Source organism: Podarcis bocagei (assembly GCF_964188305.1).
Source record: "Podarcis bocagei genome assembly, chromosome: 18".
Classification (NCBI taxonomy): domain Eukaryota; kingdom Metazoa; phylum Chordata; class Lepidosauria; order Squamata; family Lacertidae; genus Podarcis; species Podarcis bocagei.
In genome coordinates, this window is record NC_138144.1 from 2,002,038 (window position 1) to 2,014,178 (window position 12,141).

The 12,141-nt window shown below is 47.8% G+C and overlaps 1 protein-coding gene across 1 annotated transcript in view; it reads right to left on the minus strand.

Moving 5' to 3' along the window:
• The window catches only part of LOC308577404 (phospholipid-transporting ATPase ABCA1-like), a 76,572-nt gene that overhangs the window by 45,768 nt on the left and 18,663 nt on the right, over positions 1-12,141 (minus strand). Inside the window, exons 11-16 of the mRNA XM_081177519.1 lie at positions 11,799-11,915; positions 10,478-10,657; positions 7,824-8,038; positions 6,628-6,813; positions 3,627-3,849; positions 1,389-1,610 (exon numbers count right to left, since the gene is read on the minus strand). Of these exons, the coding sequence (XP_081033645.1) occupies positions 1,389-1,610; positions 3,627-3,849; positions 6,628-6,813; positions 7,824-8,038; positions 10,478-10,657; positions 11,799-11,915 (1,143 nt within the window). The remainder of the gene's footprint in view (positions 1-1,388; positions 1,611-3,626; positions 3,850-6,627; positions 6,814-7,823; positions 8,039-10,477; positions 10,658-11,798; positions 11,916-12,141) is intronic.

The following is a 12,141-nucleotide window of genomic DNA, read 5'->3' on the forward strand; positions in this document are numbered from 1 at the left end:
GGAGAGAATGCTTAAAAAGCTGGACTGGTACCCAGTGCGAATCACGCTGATCCACTGGAATGAATGACAATAATAATAATATAGTAATAATAATAATACAGTGGTACCTCGGGTTACATACGCTTCAGGTTACAGACTCCGCTAACCCAGAAATAGTGCTTCAGGTTGAGAACTTTGCTTCAGGATGAGAACAGAAATCGGGCTCCGGCGGCAGCAGGAGGCCCCATTAGCTAAAGTGGTGCTTCAGGTTAAGAACAGCTTCAGGTTAAGTACGGACCTCTGCAACGAATTAAGTACTTAACCCGAGGTACCACTGTAGTAATTTATTTTTTATACCCTGCCCATCTGGCTGGGTTTCCCCAGCTACCCTGGGCGGCTTCCAGCAAAATATTAAAATACAGTAATTTGACTAACACATGTCTGTTAATTTCCAGAGGGTGGGGCCTGCATTTAGGATGTTGGAGAAGCAAGGCTAGAACGTATCATAGAATCCTAGAGTTGGAAGAGACCCCAAGGGCCATCGAGTCCAACCCCCTGCCAAGCAGGAAACACCATCAGAGCACTCCTGACATATGGTTGTCAAGCCTCTGCTTAAAGACCTCCAAAGTAGGAGACTCCACCACACTCCCTGGCAGCAAATTCCACTGTCAAACAGCTCTTACTGTCAGGAAGTTCTTCCCAATGTTTAGGTGGAATCTTCTCTCTTGTAGTTTGGATCCATTGCTCCGTGTCCGCTTCTCTGACTGTATCCAATGTTGTTTAGGATAATGAAATTTTAAAAAATAGAGAGATGCCTCATCATTTAAACAACAAGAGGGCATCTTAAAAAGCAGAGACATCACCTTGCCAACAAAGGTCCGTCTAGTTCAAGCTCTGGTTTTCCCAGTCGTGATGTATGGAAGTGAGAGCTGGACCATCAAGAAGGCTGATCACCGAAGAATGGATGCTTTTGAATTCTGGTGCTGGAGGAGACTCTTGAGAGTCCCATGGACTGCAAGAAGATCAAACTCTCCATTCTGAAGGAAATCAGCCCTGAGTGCTCACTGGAAGGACAGATCCTGAAGCTGAGGCTCCAAGACTTTGGCCACCTCATGAGAAGAGAAGACTCCCTGGAAAAGACCCTGATGTTGGGAGAGATGGAGGGCGCAAGGAGAAGGGGACGACAGAGGACCAGATGGTGGGACAGTGTTCTCGAAGCTGCCAGCAGGAGTTTGACCAAACTGTGGGAGGCAGTGGAAGACAGGAGGGCCTGGCGTGCTCTGGTCCAGGGGGTCACAAAGAGGCGGAGACGACTAAACGACTAAACAACAACAGGGGTGGTTTTGGAATGAAGGAAAGTGAGGGGTTTTTTGGAGACGGTGGAACAGACGGGGAAGAGATCCTCTCACCACAAAGATCCGCAACGGGAAGGTGATCCGCTCTCGCCAAGCCACGCAGAGGACGTAGGGCAGGTAAAACGAAAAGTAGATGATCCCGCCGCAAGCCGAGGCCAGGTTGGCTCTGGAGAACAGAGTGCTGATGAGGAAACACTGGGAAATGGTCGCCACGGCGAAAGTGGCCAGGAAAAGGAAGACCACGGCGGGGTCGCTGTAGGGAAGGATGTCCCCCACCTGGAAGAAAGAGAAAGCAGAAAGGAAAACCTGTCAAAAATGGCTAACATTTGCTCAAATGCAGATGATTTAGCTGGGATTCCTAAATGGCAGCGGGGTTGGGCTGGATGACCCCTGGGTGCCCCCCTCTCAACTCTTTGAAATAAAACAATCCATTTAACAACGAGGAGGACTGCAGCGATTCAGCTGGCTCGATGGGAAACCTCCGCCGCCTGCCCGGCGCCCAGAAATCGCCCTGCAGTCGTGTCAGTAGCAAAAGCTCCTCACTTTACGATACGGGAAATCGCTTTTCGTCGTTGTTGTGCTGTTGTTGTGTTTTTTTCCATTAGAGCACAATTTTTATTAATTTAAAAAGACTACGAGCTTATAGTACAGTTCCATGCAGCAGCTTCAATAAAGGTAAAGGGACCGGTGACCATTAGGTCCAGTCGTGGCCGACTCTGGGGTTGCGGCGCTCATCTCGCTTTACTGGCCGAGGGAGCCGGCATACAGCTTCTGGGTCACGTGGCCAGCAGGACTAAGCCGCTTCTGGCGACCCAGAGCAGCGCACAGAAATGCCATTTACCTTCCCGCCGGAGTGGTACCTATTTATCTACTTGCGCTTTGACGTGCTTTCGAACTGCTAGGTTGGCAGGAGCAGGGACCGAGCAATGGGAGCTCACCCCGTTGCGGGGATTCGAACCGCCGACCTTCCGATCGGCAAGTCCTAGGCTCTGTGGTTTAACCCACAGCGCCACCCGCGTCCCTAGCAGCTTCAATACAGGTGTTATGAAGAACAAAGTTTAGTCAGTTAAAGGGAAAGATTGCAGGGGAGGGTTGTGGGTTTTTTTGCAAGATTAAGAAAGCAAAGATGAACTAGGGAACGTATCAAGTTTTGTTTAAATGACGGTTCTCCAGACCTTTTGCTTTAGTTTAAACAAAACTTATGCAACCATACATTGCGACATTATGTTAGGGGAAATAGGGGGAAACACTATGGAAAACACTTGCTGCAAATTCTGACCGTAACGTCGTTGTTGTTTGAAGTCGAAAAGTTGTAACCCGAATGGGGCGCTCTGCACATGCCCCGGCGGATGAGCGGCAAAGAGCCAGGGTGGGGGAAAGTGTGGGATGTGAAACACAACAGCAGTCAAGTACAACATTCCTAGAGTGTACATGTTTAGACATGGGGAGGGATGTTTGTCCAGCCAGCAGGTAAACTTCCCTTCTGGGCTGGGACAGACTTCCTCTACATGTGACCAGACGTGGGTGTGGCCTCACCTGTGCAGGTAATGACAAAAGCACATCTCTCTCTCTTTCACCACATGCATCAAAGACACAACATCTACTGAGCGAAAGATGCCCTCTTGGCTCCCAGCCAAGAGAGGACAAAGGGACTGTCTTCTTATAAGATAGATTCCAAATGTATATTACTTCATTAAGCCTAAGTCTGCCTTCTGGGATCTGATTGAGAACAGAATGTGAGTAAACTCTTTTTATACTTTTGTAAAAGACTGTGTCGTCTCTTCTGTTCCGCCGAGACCATATAACACCGGTCCTGAGAGACCTGCATTGGCTCCCAGTACGTTTCCGAGCACAATTCAAAGTGTTGGTGCTGACCTTGAAAGCCCTAAACGGCCTCGGTCCAGTATACCTGAAGGAGCGTCTCCACCCCCATCGTTTTACCCGGACACTGAGGTCCAGCTCCGAGGGCCTTCTGGCAGTTCCCTCACTGCGAGAAGCTAAGTTACAGGGAAGCAGGCAGAGGGCCTTCTCGGTGGTGGCGCCCTCCCTGTGGAACACCCTCCCACCAGATGTCAAAGAGAACAACAACTACCAGGCTTTTAGAAGACATCTGAAGGCAGCCCCGTTTAGGGAAGCTTTTAATGTTTGATGTATTATAGTGTTTTAATATTCTTTTGGAAGCCGCCCAGAGTGGCTGGGGAAGCCCAGCCAGATGGGCGGGGTATAAATAATAAATTATTATTATTATTATTATTATTATTATTATTATTATTCCCACAGGAAGACGCTCACCTTGAGGATGAGGACCAGCAAAGCGGCGCTGGCCAGGAAAGGGATAAAACTGCTCAGGAACCAACTGAACCACAGGGTACCGCTGCCGAGCCCCATGATTTTCATCGTCTCCTTCAAACGGGCTTCCTTCTCGTGGACCACCCCCTTGATGATCATCGCGACCGAGTAGATCCACGCCAACGTCATGAACAGCGGGAGGGAGCGGTTGAGGACGCGCAGGAATCTAGCAAAAAGCAGGTTGGGAGGGGAATCCACGTCAATCGGTGGAGCGACAGAAACGGGCCGGTACCCACCTGTAATATTTTCCCCGCGATCCCCTTTAAACTCAAAGAAATAAGATTTAAAGGCTATTTAGTTAAATTAGCTTAACTGGAAAGCTTGCAAGTACCAGACAGGCTGAGGATTTAAATACATAATGTGATGAACTAACACGTTTAAAGTTGAATTGTAAAGAAAGAAAGATGTTAAGTGATTAAGTTAAATTTTTAAGAATTTAGGTTAAAATGATATACACTGAAATTCAACCAGGGGGATACGAGGAAGTCACTTAACAATGTTATGAAGTTTGGTTTAATTACAGCTGAGATGTATGTTTGTTTGTTTATTTATTTGTTTGTCAGTTTAAATTTTTTTATGGAAAACTAATTTTAAAAATGGGGGGGGGGACTCAAATAAATAAGGATTGCAATAGGTTCTCTCCTCTTATAGGGTGAGAAACGTTATCTTCTTTCTCAGGACTCCCTGGTCCTGAATGGGGCAACTGTCCCCCTGAAGGACCAGGTGCGCAGCCTGGGGGTCATTTTGGACTCACAGCTGTCCATGGAGGCACAGGTCAGTTCTGTGTCCAGGGCAGCTCCATCTGGTACGCAGGATGAGACCCTCCCTGTCCGTGGACTGTCTTGCCAGAGTGGTGCATGCTCTGATTATCTCCCGCTTGGACTCCTGCCATGCGCTCCCCGTGGGGCTCCCTTTGAAGGTGACCCGGAAACTACAACTAATCCAGAATGCGGCAGCTAGACTGCTGACTGGGAGCAGCTGCCAAGACCATATAACACTGGTCCTGAAAGACCTACATTGGCTCCCAGGACGTTTCTGGGCACAATTCAAAGTGTTGGTGCTGACCTTGAAAGCCTAAACAGCCCAGTAGACCTGAAGGAGCATCTCCACCCCCATTGTCCAGCCTGTTTTTCATGTGGAATCTGTTGGAATCGTCCCTCAAGTCCAGCCGAGGGCAAGATATTCAATCTTACGAGAGTAAAAACGTGTCTATATTTTGGAATTGCTCAGTTATGCAGAGAGGGTGCCGGAGAGTCAAAATGGGAAGGTGGAAACCAGTCATGCCTTGGGCAAAATTTCCTTATTGTGGCCAAGTTGTTCTGACGCTCAAGATCATTTAGGCGCTGGCAAATTAGACTGTTTGCTTTACTAAAACCCAAAGTGAGTAGCTGTTGCGGGGATAAACCACAAGAGTGAAGTTTAACAACAAATCCGTTTATTGTGAGGACCATGCCTGTACACAAACATCAACACAACAATAGTTAAAAATATTAAAATTCATTAGATACTATGCCAACAAAACCTTCATCCCACAAAATAGAAAGAGAGGGAAAACAAGGAACGAGTTAAACAGACGGTGAAGGGGTCTTTACATTGTCATCCATAAATCTTTCCCTGGCTTTCATGGCCTTCATCACAAAAACCGCTACCACATGGGTAATACATGGGTTTGCATCAACTAACAAGAATTTTACTCTATCTTCAGGATTAGTTATAGAGTTGGGTATAATTTGCAGCAATGCGTCTCTAAAGCCCGAGTAGATGGGGCAATAGAGGAGGTAGTGTGTAAGATCCTCTTTAGTTTTCATAAGACAAGGACATAAACGATGTTCTACTGGGGTTTTTGTGAATCTACCGGTCAGATATGCAGTTGGCAATGTTTGAAACCGTACCATAGTGAAAGCTCTCCGAAGGGTGGGATCAGTGATCTCCACCAAGTAGTTGGCACAGATTTTGACTGCTTTTACTCGGGGAAACCAGTAGGAAAACCCAGAGTTTTTTATCTTTGTGGAGGAGTGAAGTTTTTGAAAGACAATTTTAGTCCAGGCGCCTTTGGGATCTTGCGGCACTAGGGATTTTAGACCGGAGGGATTTGAGTTTAGGCGAAGCCAAGAGTTGAGTGTCCTACGGCAGATCCGTCATTCTGCCGAGGGAAGATTAGTGTCTAGGCGCAATGATGTGTTTGGGACACAGGGCGGGACAGATAAAATTTGCCTGAATAACTTTGACTGGACAGCTTCCGTAACTCCAAGGTGAGCGCCTGTCCAGATCTGTGCCCCATATAATAACTGTGCTAGGGGTCTTGGGAGAAAAGCAATGACAAACCTAGACAGCATCTTAAAAAGCAGAGACATCACCTTGCCAACAAAGGTCCGTATAGTTAAAGCTCTGGTTTTCCCAGTAGTGATGTATGGAAGTGAGAGCTGGACCATCAAGAAGGCTAATCGCCAAAGAATGGATGCTTTTGAATTCTGGTGCTGGAGGAGACTCTTGAGAGTCCCATGGACTGCAAGGAGATCCAACCTCTCCATTCTGAAGGAAATCAGCCCTGAGTGCTCACTGGAAGGACAGATCCTGAAGCTGAGGCTCCAAGACTTTGGCCACCTCATGAGAAGAGAAGACTCCCTGGAAAAGACCCCGATGTTGGGAAAGAAGGAGAAGGGGATGACGGAGGACGAGATGGTGGGACAGTGTTCTTGAAGTGGCCAACGTGAGTTTGACCAAACTGCGGGAGGCAGTGGAAGACAGGAGGGCCTGGCGTGCTCTGGTCCAGGGGGTCACGAAGAGGCGGACACCACTAAACGACTAAACAACAACAAAGGGGTCTAGCTTGGAACACTTCCAGGGCTGAGGGTATACATTTACCATCTTTTGTGTGGAAAAAGCATGTTTTGAAATTTTGGTGGTTTAGGACGCTTCTTCTTTTTGCACATTTCTGACTTACATGTCGTCGACGTAGCAGGGATAAGGCATCTGTTGAATGTAGATCCCCACGCGGCCCTGTGGAGACGGCTCCTTGCCTTGGACCCGAACCACGGCTTGCTCCACGAGGTCTTGCACGTAGGCAAAGCCGCCCCAGACATACCGCAGGTCGTCAAAGGGGTCAGCCGCCGGCCCCGGGTCCCAAAACCTGGTCAACATTCGCAGGAAGAGGGAAAGGGGTTGAGAGTCCCTTTGAGCAATCCTGAGTGCACAATCCGTTTTTGTTTGTTTTGTGGTCAGGAGAACATTTTATTCGATTTCTTAGCTGCTCTTCATAAGATTCTCTCCCCCCTCAAAAAAACACCACAATCATAGAATCATAGAATCATAGAATCATAGAGTTGGAAGAGACCCCAAGGGCCATCGAGTCCAACCCCCTGCCAAGCAGGAAACACCATCAGAGCACTCCTGACATATGGTTGTCAAGCCTCTGCTTAAAGACCTCCAAAGTAGGAGACTTCTATTAAGTCTCCAAAAATATTCCAGAACATTATACAATTAAACAAACCCCAAACCCTAAACTTTCTTATTGACTAGGGCTTAGTCCGTCGGAAATAGCGTCCGGGCGGAATTTCCCGAAATTGGTAAAAATGTCTGGGAAAAAATTTGGCAACCCATGTTGGAAGCACTGATTTTTTGTGTGAATTTCCTTAATAGCTCAACAATTTATTGGGGGAGGGGAGGGGAGGAAAAAATGAGCTCAAATTTGGCCAAAAAAAGGAAAAGAAAGTTCAATAACTTTGCCAAGAAAAGCTCAGGAACTTTTGTGTCCGGATTTTCACTTTATGAAATGTGGCAACCCGGTTCTTGACGTACCATTTCCCGGTGTTTGTTTACTCCATTTTATTAGCTGTTTCGCCACCTAAACCCCAGAATCATGGATTCTTTCATTAACCCACAGCTTATAACGCCACGCGCTTCAAATGCGCGCTCGTCTGAGGTTTCTCTCTTTCCTCCTCCCCCCGCAATCCGCTTTCCTTTCGTGCCGTGCCTTTTCAGGCTGCAACCCTAAGGGGCGGGATCCTCTGTTCCCTTCTAAACAAGAGGAAGGCAGGCGCGTGCGCGATATTTACGCCCAGAAGGGGGGGTTGGACTAGATGACCCTTGGGTCCCTTTCTACGAATCTTTCTCAAACCGGGCGGGACGGCGGCGGCTCACCTGTCCTTGATCTTGTTGGTGCGGGTGACGTCGTCAATGTCCATTCGGATTTTGAAGCGGACGTGGGGAGGGAGGACCTCGCCGAAATCGCTCTGGTTGTCCGGCGGCAGGAACACAACCCCGGCCCAGAACTGGCGGTCCTCCAGTAGCCTCATGGCTCGCAGAACCAGCTCGTCCTCTGAGTCCACCGCCTCGATTTTGTTCAGGGAAATGCACTAGGAGAGAAACAGTCCCATCGTGGATCAGAGAGGAGGGCAGTTGTGCTCCTTATGCAGAAGATTGCAGGTTCAATTCCCGACACCTTCAGGTTTGCATTTATTTTAAAATTTGTACATTACAGCGGTATCTCAGGTTACATACGCTTCAGGTTACATACGACTCCGCTAACCCAGAAATAGTGCTAGCCGATCTAACCGGAAGAGTCCGCGACCAGAAGGAGGAGGAACACCACGAAGAATGGAAGAAATTTAATGATTACTTTGCTAAATTTGTTAAGCTAAAATAACTGGAAATAGCGTCCAGACACTTAATGGGCTTAGGATTGTATTTATGTTAACTGATAAAATATTATGTTTAATACAAGAAGGAGAAGATTTAAAGACGTTAATGTCTAATTTAAAGGGTATTAAAATTGGGATTTGGAAAACCGCTATAAGGATATGCAATGAAATTCAACTAAGGGGAAACGAGGAAGTCGTTTTACAAAGTAAATAACTGTTATTTTCAATAAGGTTATGATTTATGTTTGTTATGTTTTGTGTGTTTTGTTTTTGTTTGTAGTTGATATTGTAAAAACTAATAATTTTTTTGCAAAAAACAAACAAACCCAGAAATAGTGCTTCAGGTTGAGAACTTTGCTTCAGGATGAGAACAGAAATCGTGCTCCGATGGCACGGCAGCAGCAGGAGGCCCCATTAGCTAAAGTGGTGCTTCAGGTTAAGAACAGTTTCAGGTTAAGTATGGACCTCCGGAACGAATTAAGTACTTAACCTGAGCTACCACTGTACTGTAAGTTTACCAGATTTTTCTCCCAATGAATCCAGCGACACTTTTCAACTTCAACGGATTATGTATGGGGACTGATTTGTAAATCCGGGGACTGTCCCCGGGAAACGGGGACGTCTAGTAACCTTACATTACTGCCTTTCCTCCAAAGCAGACACATCACCTTGCCAACAAAGGTCCGTATAGTTCAAGCTCTGGTTTTCCCAGTAGTGATGTATGGAAGTGAAAGCTGGACCACAAAGAAGGCTGATTGCCGAAGAATTAATGCTTTTGAATTCTGGTGCTGGAGGAGACTCTTGAGAGTCCCATGGACTGCAAGAAGATCTAACCTCTCCATTCTGAAGGAAATCAGCCCTGAGTGCTCACTGGAAGGACAGATCCTGAAGCTGAGGCTCCAAGACTTTGGCCACCTCATGAGAAGAGAAGACTCCCTGGAAAAGACCCTGATGTTGGAAAAGATGGAGGGCGCAAGGGGACGACAGAGGACGAGGTGGGGGGACAGTGTTCTCGAAGGTACGAAAATGAGTTTGACCAAACTGCGGGAGGCAGTGGAAGACAGGAGTGCCTGGCGTGCTCTGGTCCAGGGGGTCACGAAGAGTCGGACACAACTAAACGACTCAACAACAACAACCCTTCCTCCAAAGATTACAGGGCGGTTTGCACCATTAAAATACAAAATACCTAATAAGAGTAAGGGTAAAACAAATACCACAAAAAGCTCGGTGAATAAAATTCTACGTATGTTGTTGTTGTTGTTTAGTCATTTAGTCATGTCTTCCTCTGTCGTCCCCTTCTCCTTGCGCCCTCCATCTTTCCCAACATCAGGGTCTTTTCCAGGGAGTCTTCTCTTCTCCTGAGGTGGCCAAAGTCTTGGAGCCTCAGCTTCACGATCTGTCCTTCCAGTGAGCACTCAGAGCTGGTTTCCTTCAGAATGGATCGGTTGGATCTTCTTGCAGTCCATGGGACTCTCAAGAGTCTCCTCCAGCACTACTGGGAAAACCATAGCTTTTACTACTTAATACTTAATATATGTATGTACACATATATTAAAATAAAAAGATTGCATATCAGCGACAGAACACCGCCAGGTAAGAGCCGAGAGGCTGCCATTCCATGTAGAAAACACAGAGGTGTGCGCAGCGATGACTTGAGTTGGCATGAGGCAGTTTCTTATTAAATCAGACAATGAGGACTAGCCTCTTGATTAGTCTTCCGGGGAAGACCCGTAGCTCAGCGACGGAGCTTTGCATTTACCGTATTTTCTGCTCTATAAGACTCGCTTTTCCCCTCCTAAAAAGTAAGGGGAAATGTGTGTGCGTCTTATGGAGCGCATGCAGGCTGCGCAGCTATCCCAGAAGCCAGAACAGCAAGAGGGATTGCTGCTTTCGCTGCGCAGCGATCCCTCTTGCTGTTCTGGCTTCTGAGATTCAGAATATATTTTTTTTCTTGTTTTCCTCCTCCAAAAACTAGGTGCGTCTCGTGGTCTGGTGCGTCTTATAGAGGGAAAAATACGGTAGTTAATCCCGGACCCGATCCCTCCGGGTAAGAACCCCCTGCCCAAAACCGTCTAGAGTTGCTACCAGTCTGGGCGGGCAGTGCTGAGTTCGGTGGGCAGGCAGCCTCTCCTGCTCCTGCGAGGGGCAACGCACCTCGATAAACTGGGACAAGGTGCTGATCGCGGCGTCCACTTCGCCATAGGCCTGGCGCCAAGTGTAGGCGCTGCCGGCCGTCTCCGGCGACAGGAACTCTCTCAAGGCAGATACGTTCCAAAACGTTCCTTCTAGCTGCTGTTCCAGGAACTGGGCCAAGCCAGGGGTTTCCAGCAGGTTCTGCAAGGGATAATAATAATAAATAATAATAATAATTTATTATTTATACCCTGCCCACCTGGCTGGGTTTCCCCAGCCACTCTGGGCGGCTTCCAACAAAATATTAAAACACAATAATCTATTAAACATTAAAAGCTTCCCTAAACTAAGGCATCCATTGTGAGGGAAAGGGATATGGGTGGCGCTGTGGTCTAAACCACAGAGCCTAGGACTTGCCGATCAGAAGGTCGGCAGTGACGGGGTGAGCTCCCGTTGCTCGGTCCCAGCTCCTGCCAACCTAGCAGTTCGAAAGCACGTCAAAGTGCAAGTAGATAAATAGGTACCGCTCTGGCGGGAAGGTAAACGCCGTTTCCGTGCGCTCTGGTTTCCGTCATGCGCCAGAAGCGGTTTAGTCCTGCTGGCCACACGACCCGGGAAGCTGCCTGCGGACAAACACCGGCTCCCTCGGCCTGAAAGCGAGATGAGCGCCGCAACCCCATAGTCGCCTTTGACTGGACTTAACCGTCCAGGGGTCCTTTACATTTTTACCAATCGTGGGGAGAGATGGCGAACGGGATTTTGCGGGGTCCTGAGAAAACGCCTCTCCAGACACAGAACGGATAAATCCCATTTCTCTCCCCAACCCTTATATCCCAGCTGACCATTAGACTTCGGAAAACGTTTGGAAACCAAGGTGCGGCTTCCAATTGGCTGCAGGAGGTTCCTGCACTCAATCGGAAGCCACGTCGGACGTTCGTCTTCCAAAAAACATTCGCAAACCGGAACACTCACTTGCGGCGTTTGAGAGCCAAACATTTGAGTCACAAGGCATTTGAGATACAAGGTACGACTGTATGTTCTGTATGATATAATGGCACATACAGTGGTACCTCAGGTTACAGACGCTTCAGGTTACAGACTCCGCTAACCCAGAAACAGTACCTCGGGTTAAGAACTTTGCTTCAGGATGAGAACAGAAATCGCGCGGCGGCGGCAGTGGGAGGCCCCATGAGCTAAAGTGGTGCTTCAGGTTAAGAACAGTTTCAGGTTAAGAACGGACCTCCAGAACGAATTAAGTACTTAACCCGAGGTACCACTGTAAATATTTCGATTGATAAATAGACCCCTCCTCCATCCCCGCTTGAAAGTTCAAGAGACAAACCTGAACCGCTCTCACTTCCGGACTCGAGTTCATGAACGTGTAGAGTTGAGGTCCCAAATCGTCCCACGCCCCCCTCACTTCTCGCAAGACGGCCAAGTTCTGGAAAGTCCGGTTCAACTGGAAAAAAGGTTCCCTTGAATTAGAACAGCTAACACCCCCCCCAATGTTATTTTCACAACAGCCCTACGAGGTAAGCCAGACTGAGAGACTGCGAGTTTTATAATGCATGTTTTCCCCTGAATTCTGGAGATTTTTCTCTCTGATAGTCTGCCTACTGCAGCCTCCCTAGGTGCCCAGATTTTCCCCAAAAAGCCCTTGATTTCCACAGCTGGGTTCTCCTGTA